The following is a 16,002-nucleotide window of genomic DNA, read 5'->3' as shown; positions in this document are numbered from 1 at the left end:
ATAACGACTGGCCTCCCTTTTTGCTGCAGTGTTATGTTATTAGTGTCTGTGCAGTTGATAACAGTACAAGACAGCATTGGACATTACCGTTCTGTGTATGGAACATTGCTACATTATGTAAAGAGATTTCTGTAAAGAGTATGTGAAACGCCACTGAAATTCTACACAGATGACATTAGTAACTTATTCTGAAAAACTTTTTTTTTTTTTTTTTTTGTTTCTGCTTAAACAATGCCAATATTTCATCTTTTCTTAATGGATTACAATACTTATTGTGCATACTTGAAATTTGAAAAAAATTAAATATTTCAGAACATGCCATTTGTTTTACACATTTTTAAATTCCAAAAATAAATAAATAAACCTTTTAATTCTGCTGAAACTTGCAAAAAATGGAAACATCAGTTTTTTTTTTTGTTTTCTTTTCCAGTTTAAAAGACCAGTAAGTGTGTTGAATTTCAGACATGTGAATGCACATAATTTCTGCTTTCTTATGTATATAAACAAAAAAATATATTTTTTTCATTAATTAGCATTAGTAGAAGCATATAATGCAAGAAAGCAAGCTTATACAGCATCAGCCAAAAAAAAAAAAAAAAAAACTCTTCCCATTTCATCCATCTTTTCACTCCAAATGTTTGTCTAGGTCTGCCTTGAATTTATTTAAGCTGTCAACTTCTACAACAAATGGAAGTTTGTTCCAGCAATCAACCACCCGCTGGCTAAAGGCAAACTTCTGCACATCTATCCTACAACTGTCTTTCCTCAATTTGAATTTATGTCCCCTCAGGCGATTAATCTGTTCAAGAAGAAGAATCCCATCAGCATTGAGCTTTCTCAAACCATTCAAGGCCTTATATAGCTCAATCAGGTCACCTCTCAGGTGCTTAGTCTCCAGACACTGTAATTTGAAAAACTTAAGCCATTCTTTGTAAGAGCAACCCTTTGTTCCATTCACTAATCTTATTGCCCTTCTCTGTACTTGTTTCAGCAGCTCTGTATCCTTTTTAAAATGAGGCCTCCAGACCTGTATACAGTACTCAAAGTGTGGCCTGACCAAGGGGGTAATCACCTCCTTATCCCTGCTAGAATAATTCCTGTATATCATTGACAAGACCCCGTGAGCTACTCTTGCGCACTGCCTGCGCTTCTCAGAAAACTTCATATCTGACTTCACAATTACCCCCAGATCTTTTTCATTCTCCACTACCGAGTGTAGTATTACACAGTTGATATGTTACTCTGGGGTTACTGCTACCCACTTTCAGTACTTTACATTTGTCAATGTTAAACTTTAGTTGCCACTTCTCAGCCTATCTGCTCAACTTTTCTAGATCCTCTTGCAGTACCGTGGCCAACCGGGATAGCCGGGTGGGTAAAGTGCCTGCCTGGCAACCCAAAGGTCGCGGGTTCGAATCCCGCCTCGGGCTAGTACTGCAAAAATCTTGGGAGGTGCATTATGGCCATAGAAGCCGACGTGCCAACAACTAACTAAAACAAAACAAACAAACAAGCAGTACCGTACTTCATTAATGTTGTTAACAACCTTGCCAACCTTTATATCTTCTGCAAACTTAGAAATTAAGCCTGATGTACCTTCATCAATATCATTAATAAATACAGAAAACAACAAGGGGTGCAATGAACCTTGGGGGGTTCCACTAATAAAGTTTGTCCATGAAGAGCAATGTCCATTGATTACCACTCTCTGTGTGCTCACTATCCATTTATCCATAACAGCAATTACTCGGGTTTCAGGTTTATTTTACATTTGGCACACTTCATAGTGCATGAAATTAGAAAAATATCTTGCTTTGCATAGCATAGCAGCTATCTGGGGTGAATATAGTTTTTCATTTTTACTCTGTGGAAAACAATAATAAATCTTTCATAAACAACTAGGATAAGAATGCAATGTTTATTGAACTGGTGGGAGAAGAAAAAGTAAACTGAAACTTTAAACAAACACATCATTGTCACTTGTCTGATATCGCACTACTCTTCAAGCATAAAAGCCAATAATTTCAAAGACTGCAATTCATCTGACAGGTTCTCATGCACACTTTGTTTATAAAAACCATTTCAGAAACAATTGCAGTAAAAGTTTGGCTGTATTTTGAAAGGTAGAAAAAAATCCAGATTTTTAATTACTGATTAATGGTTATAACTTCATTTTCGAGGGTTGACTGTCAGGTTTCATACTGGTATCACTGGTTTATTACAATTATATTCGCTTTACGCTAAAAGAAAGGGTATTTATAATTATTAAAAAAATAATAATAAAATGTACAAATTGCCTTGTTTTTGCTGATAAGTTTTTCACTGTCTGTTTCACTCAGTTTGAGTTTCTGTAGTAACCTGTGAAATGACTGTATGAGTATGGTGTTGTTTCTATTATGGAGACAGACTAGAAAAAAAAAAAAAAAAAAAAAAATATATATATATATATGAAATATGAAAACAAAGATGTGGAAAAACAGGAAAAATAAGGAAAAACAGTACGTGTACCTGAATGCGCAAAGCAGCAAAACAGGATACATGTATATAAATAAGATAAAATAAAAATATATAAAAATAAAATAAAAATATAGATGGAGAAGTTATTAAACACAAAATGCCGAGCCTAGTTGAAGAAAAAAGAGAAAAAGAATGTTAAGATCCTATAAAAAAAAAAAAAAAAAATAATAATTATTAAGTAGAATTAAATCCGAATTAATGCCGAATTAACAGGCCAATTATATGTACAAAAGCTGAAAGAAAAAGAGGGGAGGGTGATAGAGATAAAAATTATAAAATAAAAATTAAAATTATAAAATAAAAATTAAAAATTGGTACATAGATCAGGTATTTCATCAGGGGGCTACACCTGATCATGTACCAAACACTGTGTTTCTATGCAAACTCATGTTGATGGAGAAGCTGAAGAAATGAAAAGAAAATAAAAAATAAAAAATAAAAATTTTTTTAAAAAATTTTTTATATCTCCAGAAACATGAGTGAGGTAGCCCCAACGCAGTGTATTTAGATTAATAAATTAAGTAACGTAGTGTATTTAGATTAATAAATTAAGAAAATTGAGTAACGCAGTGTATTTGGAAATAAATTGAGTCGATAGTATGTAAGAACGCCAGTTTAAATCGAAAGTATGTAATAAATAAATAAATAACAAGGTAGCGGTATAGAAAAAGGAAGCAATGCAAGGTAGGGGAGGGAAAAGAAGTTAAAAATACAGAGGCGAAGATAGTGAGAAAGAGGAAAGTGAGAATGTCCGAATCACCCTCGTGTTACACTAATAGTTCAACGAACGGAAAAACGAAGAGTAGAAAGTAGAAAGATGTAAAGAGAAGGAAAAGAGTTTAAAGGATACTAGGCAAGCTGGGGGTGTAAGTACCCAACCTCATAGAGAGGGCCTTGGCTGTGAGAGTGTTAGTAGAAGTGGAAATTAATACCGCTAGCTTGTGTTGTATATTTTACGAAATAAAAATATGAAAAAGAGGAAAATTAAATACCTACGATAATTGGCAGAAACAAGTTGAGTGAAATATAATTAAGAAATGACAATAAAATATGCGATCATGATTAATAAGGTATAATTATGTGAATATGATTAATAAGAATGGAATGCAAACAGAGGGAAAACTATGACAACGATGGTGGAGTTGCTCAGAAGAGAAGAACTATGGGAGCCCTCTGTGGTCAAAATAAAATAGAGAAAATAAGATTGGACATAAATAATTATTGATATTAAATTACGAAAATGAAAAGAAAACTTAGGAAGTGAAAGAACACGAACATCGTTCTAATAGAAGTTATAATAGAAGTCATTATGTGTGATCACTTTCCAAGTGGTGGAAATACCACCATTCAAATGTACAACTATACAAGTATCGAATTAACCCTAATCAAGGTGGAACATGGTGAAACCGAATTTTTCTTTAATGTAATCAGAGAGAATTTTATAATAAAATTTAAGAAATTAATAGGAATGTTATTATTGCGAAGTTTGGTATAAAGATCATTTAAAGCACCAGCGAAAAGTGATTGATTGCTACTAATATTAGCTAAACGGATAATTTGTGTGCAGATAATATTTTTATGAACCTTAATCGAAATGTTCGAGTTCCAATTTGTTAAATAGATAATATTAAAATTAAATTCGCTTCTTTTGTCAAATAGTTCCAAATTATGACGAAGAGGAGGACTATTTAAAGTAATACTTAAATCCAAAAAATTTGCATGTTGGTTGCCAAAGTTTTCTTTATTGAGAGTGAGTTCAGTTGGATATATGGATTTAGCAATATTTTCAAAATGAATGTTGAGAATAAGAATGTCATCAACATAGCGGAATGCATAAAAATTAAGGTTCGGGTTGTTATCAATAAATAGATGTTCGTAATAATGGAGAAATAGATTAGATACTATGCTAGAAATTTGTGAACCCATGGGAACTCCTATGGATTGTTTATAAGCATATCTACCATCATAGATATAATTGTTTAGGATACAGAGGTTGATGTAGTTATTCCAAGTAACCTCATCTGTTGATATAATGTTTTTGTATTTGAGGAACAATTGATGAAGTACATTAACAATCAGGTGATGCGGTAAGGAGGTAAATAAGTTGGTGAAATCATATGTTTCAATACTAAATATGCTGGAATATGTATTGGAATTAAAAATTTTAATGATACTGTGGAAGTGGAAATTAATATATATATATATATATATATATATATATATATACACACACAGATAGACTAGAAAAGAATATATATTGATTTAAAAAAAAAAAAAAAAAAAGTACAACATATGTTTTAATAGTATTCAAGCACATGACAATAAAATAATTGGGATTTAAAAAATTACCTAAATATGTACCATTTTTTAGATTGATGGTCACCATATTAATATAATTAATTAAAGAACCAGCTTATAATACACTTTGAAACTGAATAATAAACATCATGAGTACAACAGTTAACATTCTGATATTTCAGTTTACTTAAATAAAGAAATATTTTCTGCAAGTGCTTCTCTTTAAAATTTTTATTGGCCACCAGTTGTTTTCTGTGATGTGATTCAGACTGATTTTAGATCCCAATTTTCTTAAAATAGAATAACTATATTCTTATACATGTTTTTGCTTATAATGGCTTGAAAAGAAACTTACTTCACTTAAAAAAAAAAGGAAATTCTTTACATTAGCATTAGTAGAGGCATTTGATGCAAGAAAGCAAGCTTATACAGCATCAGCCAAAAAAAAAAAAAAAAAAACAAACCCACTTTCACTTCACCCCTCTGTTCGTTCAAAATACCTGTCCAGCTGAGCCTTAAACTTATTTAGGCTATCAACCTCCACTACAAGGGATGGAAGTCTGTTCCACCAACCAACCACCCGCTGGCTAAAGGCAAATTTCCGCACGTCTATCCTACATCTGTCTTTCCTCAATTTCAATTTATGCCCTCTCAGGTGATTATTCTGAGCCAGAGGAAGAATCCATCAGCATTGAGCATGCTCAAACCATTCAAGGATTTATACACCTCTATCAGATCACCTCGCTGGTGCCTAGTCTCCAGACACTGTAATTTGCAAAACTTAAGCCTTTCTTCGTAAGAGCACCCCTTTGTTCCATTCACTAATCTTGTTGCCCTTCTCTGTACTCGTTCCAGCAGCTCTACATCCTTCTTGAAATGAGGCCTCCAGACCTGTATACAGTACTCTAGGTGTGGCCTGACCATTGCCTTATACAAGGGAATAATCACCTCCTTATCCCTGCTGGAAAAATTCCTGTATATCATTGACAATACTCCATGAGCTACTCTTGCAGCCCGTCTGCACTGCTCAGAGAACTTCATATCTGCCTGCACAACCACCCCCAAGTCCCTTTCATTCTCTACCACTGTCAGTGTAGTACCACAGAGTTGATACCTTGCTCTGGGGTTGCTGTTTCCCATGTGTAGAACTTTACATTTGTCAATGTTAAACTTCATTTGCCACCTCTCAGCCATCTGCTCAACCTTTCCAGATCCTGTTGCAGCAGCGTAGTGTCCTTGACAACCCTGCCAACCTTTGTATCGTCTGCAAACTTGGACATTAAGCTTGATATACCATCATCAATATCATTTATAAATACAGAAAACAATAACGGACCCAACACTGAGCCCTGAGGGACTCCACTAATAACATTAGTCCACGATGAGCAGTGTCCATTGATTACCACTCTGTCTTCTCCACCTCAACCACCCCTTTATCCATAACAGCAATTTGCCTCCAATGTCACACTGCTCCAATTTGTGTACCAGTCTTCCATGTGCAACAGTATCAAAAGCCTTTCTAAGATCCAAGTATATAATATCAAAGCTATTCCCTGCATCCAGTTCTTTTGTGACTGCATCATAATATCCAATCAAATGGTCAGGCAAGACTTCCCCTTAACAAAACCATGCTGTGTCCGAGCTATAACTGAAGTCTTGTCTAAATGATCCTGCAGTGCTTCTTTAACCAGTGCCTCCATTAACTTTCCTGGAACAGAAGTTAAGCTCACAGGTCTATAATTACTTGTGTCAGCCTTTGATCCTCCTTTGTCAATTGGGGTCACATTTGCACATTTCCAGTCTATGGGTACCTCCCCTGAGTCCAAGGAAGCTCTCATAATTATGGCTAAGGGTTTGCTTACTTCCTTTGCTGCCTCCTTTAATATAACTGGATAGATCCCATCCACCCCGGGTGCCTTTCTTGTGTTTATCTTCAACAGTTTCTCCTCCACTTTACTCTCAGTTATTTCAAGATTCTGTAGCTTACTGCTAGAGTTGAATACACCTCTGGCATTCCCCTCGCTGAATAACTCCTCATGTGTGAATGTCGATGCAAAATATTCATTTAGTTTGTTAGCTACCTGAGCAGGATCATCAACAGTTGACCCATCAATATCAAGTGGACCAATCTGATTCATCCCCTTCCTTCTAGAGTTTACATAAGTAAAGAACTCTTTGCTGTTTTTCTTTGCATCCCTTGCCAAGGATTTCTCGTAATCTGCCTTCGCCTGCCTAACCTCCTTTGTAACTTGGTTGCATATCAACTTGTATCTATCATAGGCTTCTGTGTCATGTGTTAATTTGTAAGTATCCCATGCATTTTTCTTCTCTGCCATATGCCTCAAGTTCATCTGACATCCATTTTGGCCTAAACCTTGAACAATATTTCTTAGTTGGTATGTAAAGCCTAGTAGCTTCCAAGATTAATTCTTTGAATGTTTCCCATTTTGAATTTGCTGTTGGTAACATCATCAGTTGGTCCCACTGTATAGAATTTAAATACTGTCTCAGTCCATCGTAGTTGCCTTTACGGAAGCAATAACCCTTCCCTTTACCCCTAATGGTAGTTACCTCTTTGAGTAAATCCCACTTCAGCACACTGTGATCACTGCCACCTAGTGGTTCATTTATCTGCAGATTCTTAATGCATGAAGAATCACTGCTGATAATCAAATCAAGAGTATTACTCCCTCTAGTTGCCTCCCGAACATGCTGATGTAGAAAACAATCATCCAATAAATCCACAAAAGCCCTGCCAGTGTGTGAGTGACCAGCCCCCAAATTCCAGTCAATATCTGGGAAATTAAAATCTCCCATTATAAGACTCTCTGATTTACTGGCCCACTCTATTTCCCTGTACAGTTTCTTATTATACTCATCAGAGTCATTAGGCCTATAGCACACTCCTACTCTCAATTTTGATCTCCCAATGCTTATGTCACACCAAACTGACTCAACACTGCACTGTCCAGCGATGTCGACTGGCTTCACTTCCTTGGTTTTTATGTGTTTCTGAAAACATTTTAAGTTGCATTTTAAAATATATCTGTTACTGTGGAATAACAGCTCCTTCATTTGATGAACATTTAACTTCAACAAGCATTATTGAATTACATTACATTAAACTTGCCTCACAACTTAAACACAGTAAATTTTCCTTTTTGATCCTTCAATCCTTTTCTCAAGATTGAATGTCTCTGTTTTTTGTAGAATCTATTCTTTCACTATTGCTATGTGACTATTTTCTTTCATTTTTACTTCTCTTCACACTTCCTCTCAGTTGCTTGTGTCACTTATTTTGCAATGTTGTGATCATGAATATCAAGCTTAATGCAACAATATTGTTACTACAGAGATAAGCTGAACTGAATATTTAAATTTTATACGTTATTAAATTAAAGCACATTATAATAGGATAATAACAATATAAAAGGTAGGAATTAAAAAGTAGGTTTCAGTATACAGGAACTCCCGGACTTATGGAAATTCGACTTTATGTAAGTTTTTGCCAGCTGGTGCAAATTTTAAAAAATCATGGAAACGTATTTTGCATCCCGTAGGAATAAATGAAGGTATTGTGAAAATATCATAATGCGAACTCAACGTCATAACACGTGGTGTTTTTTTTTTTTTTTTTAATTCTTTCCAAGTCCTTTGAAGTTGAAAGCTATATTTCTAAGCTATTTATCTCTCTAAAAGGTCATATTTATGATGGAAATTTCACTACCCTTTCATTGTTATCATGTGTTCCCATTATAAGAATTGATTTTGAATAACTTGTGATATTTTTCTAAAGCAAAATTCTGGAGGTCACTACCATAAAACAATAAAAACAATTTGCACTTTCCAGTTTATTGGGCTTTTCTGTTAGTGCATCTAATTATAAATGGGTAGTAAACTTGATCTTATTGAATTTGCGATAATCCTGATAACTGCAGTTGTGTGGGTTTTTATGCTATTATGGTGAAGTGTGTTCCCCTTCATTGAAATCTTCAATCATATAAAAACCAAATTTTCAGAAACTTCTCTTCATTCCTATTTACGTATTACAATGATAAAGGACCAACAGAAAGTGCAAGTGGTGGTAGTGCCAGGAAACAAAACAAAATTGATTTAGAAATGAAGATGAAAATTTAAGGATAAGTATGGCAAACCCCAACCCAAGTTCGTGGCAAGCAATGGGTGGTTTAATTCAAGCATTGCACTGGTTTCCACAACGTTAAAGTATACAGTGAAGTCGCCAGTGCTGATTCTGCAGCTGCAGAGAAATTTTGTGATGTGTTCGAAAAAACTATTGATGAAGGCGGCTATTCAACACAGCAAATTTTTAACGTTGACAAGACTTATAATAACATACACGTATAAGTTATAAATCCAGTTTAATGTAAGAATACAAATATATACTAACAGTAGCTTTCGAGATGCATGTCTCTTCATCAACTGACATTTAAATACAAAAATACAACGGATAAGTGCAATGAGCTGAGTGAGGCACGTTAATCATGCATCATTGTTGTTGCACGGACGTGCACTGCTTTCTACTCCACTGATCATCTAGCATTCTTACTTTAAACTGGATTTATAACTTATACGTGTATGTTATTATAAACCATGGACCCCAGTACACCAGGCCCATTCGTTACTGTTGACAAGACTGCTCTGTATTGGGAAAAAATGCCAGATCGAACATAGGGCCACGCTCTTGCTTGGGGCTAATGTAGCGGAAGATTACAGATTAAAACCACTGCTTGTGTACCATTCTGGAAGTCCTTGTGCATTTAAGGGCATCAATAAAGCCACCCTACCCGTGCATTTCCCATTGAACCAGAGAGCATGGATAACAGTATCTCTCTCTTTGAAGATTGGTTTAAATGCTGCTTCATTCCTGAGGTTGAAAAATATTGCAAAGACGAGTACGTTCCTTTCAAGATTTTGCTTCTGTTAGATAATGCTCCTGGACATCCTACGCATCTAGATGATTTCAATTTGAATGTGAGGGTCATATTTCTACCGACAAACACGACTCCACTCATCCAACCTATGGATGATCAGGGTGTTATTTCAAATTTAAAAGAATACTATTTACACACATTTGCTCAGGCATTGTCTGCAGTAGACAAGAAAAATTATGTTAAGAGACTTGGAAATCTTACAATAATTTACCATGGCATCTTAAACATTAAGGCCTTGGCAAAAATTGCTAAAAGTTGTTTAAATGGCGCATGGAAGAAAATATGCCCACAGCACTTAAAAGGCTTCGAAGGATTTGAAAAAGACGAATCATATGAAGAGGTTGCAGAGCTACTTCAGTTGGAAGTTGATGCCAAAGACATGGAGGAGTTAATAGAGGAAGAAGAGAAGAAATTATCTAAAGAAGAACTTACTGACTTGCAGGCAGTGTGTTGATGAAGCTCAAGATGAACCAAATGAGGAGCTGAGATGCTTTTGTAAGGGTGAGCGGCCAACTCCTAAATCTCCACAGCCCTCAACCTCCGCAGCTGAAGACATTGATTCTGGTAATGATGCTCGAGAGGTAAAACTTACTGATGCTATGCCTGTCTCCTCTCATTTTTTTAATTTTGAAATTTTTTTTTTAAATTGTATGCTTTTGTAATTTTTCCTGCATATGAGATAAAAAAAAATTGAATAAATACGATAAATTGTATATTTACGTGTTCGTCGAACATTTCTTTTTTGATTCAATCAATTCAGCGAGCACAGTTGCAAGTGCTGCACAAGCATTTGGTAAATTCCAAATTACATCGCATTACGTGGAATGCAACCCTTACGTAATTCGGGGAGTTCCTGTATATGGTTTACAGTAATTTAACTTTAATAGATTTATAATCTTCAGTCCCGTTTGAAGAAAGTTCAGAATCACATGTTTTTGGGGCAACTTGAAAGTATCAACTTTCAACACTGTTTCTGCTGGGTTACTTTTTTTAATTGGTTCAGGATTCTGTTTTTGGATATGTAGATCTATTTATTAAACAGAAGGTCTTTAATCATCTGTATTCCTTTGTTTCAGTTTATAATGTTTTCTATTGACTCACCATAAATTCTTTTTCAAGTAATCTGTTATTGAACTATCTGTGGGAAGATTTTCATTTCATTGGACTCCTAAAGGAGCACCTGGCTGCCCAGCAGTTTTTAACTGATAACGGCCTGCAACATAGCATCATTTCCAGGTTAAAGGTGCTTGTCATAGATTTCTTTCATGACAGAATAATGTCTTAGTGTCATAGTAGAACAAATGCTTAAATATGTGTGCTATTTGGAAAAGTTGTTAGTTTCTAGGTGCATCAGCAACTAGAATCATATTGCACTATAGTGTATATTATGTCTGTGCAAATATGTTGTGTGGGCTGAAAAACCCAGAATAACTCTTTGTGCGGATGGGGGGTGAACCTACTCCATCCATCTGAGATTGGCTGACTGCAGCCCTGATTAAAGAAGTCTTGAAATTATTCCAATCTATAACAGGGATTTTTGTAAATTTGGTTTTTTGAAAAAAAAATATTAATTTGATACTTAAATTTGGACTGGTTTAACTGCCAGTTGACATTACTTAAAATAGCAAAGCACGTTTAAACTGCTTACACTATCATTCATCTGGGTGTAGTGGAAGTAATAATATAATAATTGACACAATAATAATGATCCTTATTTTCTATAACATTAAACTCGACCATTCATATATATATATATATATATATATTATTATTTATTTTTTTTTTAATGAATGTAATTAAAAAAATCATTAAAATGTTTATTTTCTTCAATTTCTATTCTATTTTCAGGATCTGTTTGTTGGTTTTGGAGGAAACCAAATAAGGGAAAATGTAAGAAATGGGGCCAAGTGGTTTGTCACTACCTTTGATGAACTGAACGAAGAAATGCTTAAAAATTGATCGATACTGCAAAAGACAGTAAATTCGTAGATGTTTTTCTCATTCTTATTTATAACACCCTTCAATTTGCCAATGCCCTTCATCAGAAGAGATCCTTGCTCTGTAGGGCAGGATGAGAACTCTTCAGAAATGTCGGTGACAGTCCTGGCAATCTCCCACCTAGGAGACCTAGAAGCAGTTTATCACACGCATGAAGAGTTGATGCATATGCATTACCTTCTTATTGCTTTCAGTGTGGATATCGCTCCACTATCAGCTAGCGCCATCTAGCAAAACAACTTGGTTCCTACAGTTGAATGAGAACCGTAGTCATTGTACAGCATCAGAGCTATATTTTTTCCACTTGTACATTAAATAATGCAAATGCTCATATATGAGCAGTTAATATATTTTATTGTTGATTCTTTTTATAGAACATTTTTTTTTGTCATGTTTGTAACTTCACTTATGAATTTCAATGTAAACATGCAAGTTGTTGGCTGAGCTGACATTAAATTGTCATACTTGTTTTCCTTTAATGTTTTTTCCTTTACTATCTTTACATAAATGAAACAGTCAAAAAACAGTTTGAAAATACCATAGGATCACAAAGTTCTTGGTAACTTTCAAATGCATTTCTTAACACGCAGCAGCAAGATTCTTTATTAATTAGTATACAAGATGTGTTCAAAAATTTATTTCACTTTCAAATTGCTACAAATGGAATTCCAACATTTAAAAGCATAGGGTTTGTATGTTAAGGCAGCTATATACAATAAATAAATAAAATAATGAATTTATGGAATGTCAGACAATATTTTTCAGAAAATCGCAACTTCTGAAGGGGAAAGCATAAATATTAAAATTATGAATAGGCAATTTGTATGTTTTGTGCCAGATACCCTCATGAGAAAAGTGACAAATTAAAAACACTCTTATGGAAGTATGCTTAAAGAATATGAAATTATATCTACATTTGTGGAAGAAATATGTATCTAAAATTTTTAGACATGTATTCCTTCCACAAATGTAAATATAACTTCATTTATTATTTTACTTCATCTTGGTTTAAATACCATTTTTAATTTTACCACTTGTTGTTTTTTCACTTTTCCCAGTGCCTTTCAATCCTGCTCTTCTTTTTTTTTTTTTTTTTCTTAAACGTTTTATATATGTATATATTGGCCCCAGGCATATATATTTATATACTCGTAAGACATAAAATACATAAACATTAGTGTATTATATCTGTGAAAGTGTTTTTGCAGGAAATTTGTATGTTGTGCTTAAACACTAGAATTAACACTAATGTGGAGTAACCTCTGCCTGAGATAAAATAACTATGGCCTCAAATGAAAGGGCCTTTATCAAACGTGAAACTTGGTAATATATTGTACTAGATGCAATGTCTACTTATACCTCAATTTCCTTGAATATAACAATACTCAAGATTTAGGTATAAGCAGACATTCCATCTGGATGGTAAATTTGTGCAGTACGAGTGGCAGAGGGTCCTGTAAAGTGCAGTCCCACTTAGATACTGTGGAAACTTAGATTCAGTTTCTTGGAGATTTTAGATACTGTGGAAATCAGTGCAATATGAAATCGACTGACTTGGTCCAACAATATTTATGCTGGATGCCATTTTCTTGACATTATTTTAACTATTCTGAGGGAAGGTGACAACTTTTGTTTCAGATTTTTATCAACATACAAAACTCAGTAAAAAACTTGTTATAAATTATAATGGTTTGCAGATTAGATGTAAGTCCTGGATTATTAGGTGGTATTTTATTGTTGCATGTGACGGGCCATGATGCTGATGCTGAAGCTGTACTCGCTGAAAAATTGCGTTGTATATTTTTGTCTATAGTACTTAGTACTGTGCAGGGCAATTTCTGAAGATTCCAATTTCAGGAAACACATATGAAGGAAGGCTATTCCAGAAAACAAATTAAAGGGATAAATGAAGAAGAAAATTTGGTTCTGAGAGTTTGAAGTTGGACAGTAAATGGATACTGTTGCGTTGCAGCCCACTTTCGGATCGGTTTGGAAGAGAGTGGAGAAATTACATATGTCAATTCAGAAGTGTCCATAGAAGTATCTATTAATGTGTCTTCGCTCCCTTCAATACAGAAGTGTAAGAGGTTTTGGAAGTACTGTCCCAGATGTGAGAACAGTATTCTATGGTATGGAGGGTTTATACAGAGCTAGTAGTTTAGAAGAAAGTTACTGCCTGGAGCAAAAGAAACCCCAATGTTTTTAGATGCAGAAAAGTTTCAATGATGGCAATATTTCTGATGTGCTTAAAGCCAAGACAGTAGAAGTTGGGATAGTTCCTAATAGAGATGTGATTTTGACTAGTAGTCTGAGTGTCATAGTTAACAAAAGGAGTATACATGGAGCAATATGGCCTTAGTTAGCATTAGTAGAGGCATTTGATCCAAGGAAGCAAGCTTCACGTGCCTTGAGTGACCGGGGTTCAAGCCCGTGACTGCTGAATACGATGCTGTTTCTTGTATTCTGTCTATCTTGTGAACTCCTCTGACCATTTGGTCGTCCCGGAGTATAAACAGACAAAAAAAAAAAAAAACTTTTTTAAAGAAAAGGCAACTTTTAGGAAGAGCAATGAAAATTACATGTCTAGATTTGCAATGATTTCACTATTTCTATCAAATTCTACAGTGATAATTTAGTAATGGATGCTTATAGCCCTTGTGGTAGCACAGATGGTATAATCAGTGTCCTCCCCACCCCAGGTGGAAAAGACCTGAGATCGAATCCCATTAATGGTGCCTGGAATTCTTGTGAACCTTTTTTCACAATGCGGTTTGAGTTAGTCAGGTCTTAGTTTAATTCTCTGGGAGAATAAACCATGCTACCCAAATTAGTTGAGTAGCATGGTTTTTTTCTTCTGGAAACTGGGTTTTTGTCCAGCAAATTGACTTCAGGAAACTCGCAATTTACAGACATTATTATATTCAGTACAATGTGGCCTAAGTTACTAATGCGCCTAAAACTCTATAATCAACTAATCGGGATTTCTATGTGATTGGCGGGGGGAGCAGAGGGAACATATACCCCCCTTACCCATGAGTATAAATGTTCCTAGGTCTGTAAAAAAAAAAAAAAAACGCTCAAAAACCTGGTCATCATGTCCCCTTATGATGGTACCTGGATCGGCACTGGTGATTGGTATAGCTTATAAGTTCTTGTTGCCATCTTTTTCATGCAAGTTGATTGTGAGAGGTTTTCCTACTCTGAAGTTCAAAAATAGGCTGATCAAGCTAAAATTCAAATTATCCCCAGATAATTTGAACTTTATGATGCTTATGCCGACGAAAGAAGGGATCTTTATAAATTTAAATTTAGATGGTAGTCAAAATATAAACCAGGCATGCGAAACTTTTGCAAAACAGGATCATCTAGACAAGACTTCAGTTATAGCATGGACATAGCATGGTTTTGTTAAGGGGAAGTCTTGCCTGACCAATTTGATTGGATACTATGATGCTGTCACAAAAGAACTGGATGCAGGGAATAATTTTGATATTATATACTAGGATCTTAGAAAGGCTTTTGATACTGTTGCGCATGAAAGACTGCTGCACAAATTAGAGCAGTGTGGCATTGGAGGCAAATTGCTGCTATGGATAAAGGGGTGGTTGAGGGGGAGAAGACAGAGTGGTAATCAATGGACACTGCTCATCGTGGACTAATGTTATTAGTGGAGTCCCTCAGGGTTCAGCGTTGGGTCCATTATTGTTTTCTGTATTTATAAATGATATTGATGATGGTATATCAAGCTTAATGTACAAGTTTGCAGACGATACAAAGGTTGGCAGGGTTGTTAAGGACACTACTGACGCTATACTGCTGCAACAGGATCTGGAAAGGTTGAGCAGATGGGTTGAGAGGTGGCAAATGAAGTTTAACATTGAGAAATGTGAAGTACTACACATGGGAAACAGCAACCCCAGAGCAACGTATCAACTCTGTGATACTACACTGACAGTGGTAGAGAATGAAAAGGACCTGGGGGTGATTGTGCAGGCAGATATGAAGTTCTCTGAGCAGTGCAGATGGGCTGCAAGAGCAGTGCAGACGGGCTGCATCAATGATATACAGGAATTTTTCTAGCAGGGATAAGGAGGTGATTATTCCCTTGTATAAGGCAATGGTCAGGCCACACCTTGAGTACTGTATACAGGTCTGGAGGCCTCATTTCAAGAAGGATGTAGAGCTGCTGGAACGAGTACAGAGAAGGGCAACAAGATTAGTGAATGGAACAATGGGG

General features: G+C 35.2%; 1 protein-coding gene across 3 annotated transcripts in view; it reads left to right on the top strand.

Moving 5' to 3' along the window:
- The window catches only part of LOC150076517 (phosphoserine phosphatase-like), a 68,896-nt gene extending 56,652 nt beyond the window's left edge, over positions 1–12,244 (top strand). For all 3 annotated transcript variants that reach the window (XM_090387094.1, XM_090387092.1, XM_090387093.1), the window contains exon 6: positions 11,616–12,244. In XM_090387094.1, the coding sequence (XP_090243220.1) occupies positions 11,616–11,726 (111 nt within the window). In that variant the 3' untranslated portion in view covers positions 11,727–12,244. The remainder of the gene's footprint in view (positions 1–11,615) is intronic.
- Positions 12,245–16,002: the final 3,758 nt, after the last annotated feature.

Source organism: Mastigoproctus giganteus, chromosome 13 (assembly GCF_048544385.1).
Source record: "Mastigoproctus giganteus isolate SK-2022 chromosome 13, ASM4854438v1, whole genome shotgun sequence".
Classification (NCBI taxonomy): domain Eukaryota; kingdom Metazoa; phylum Arthropoda; class Arachnida; order Uropygi; family Thelyphonidae; genus Mastigoproctus; species Mastigoproctus giganteus.
The sequence above is the reverse complement of the archived record's forward strand: the minus strand, read 5'-3'. Positions and strand labels throughout refer to the sequence as shown.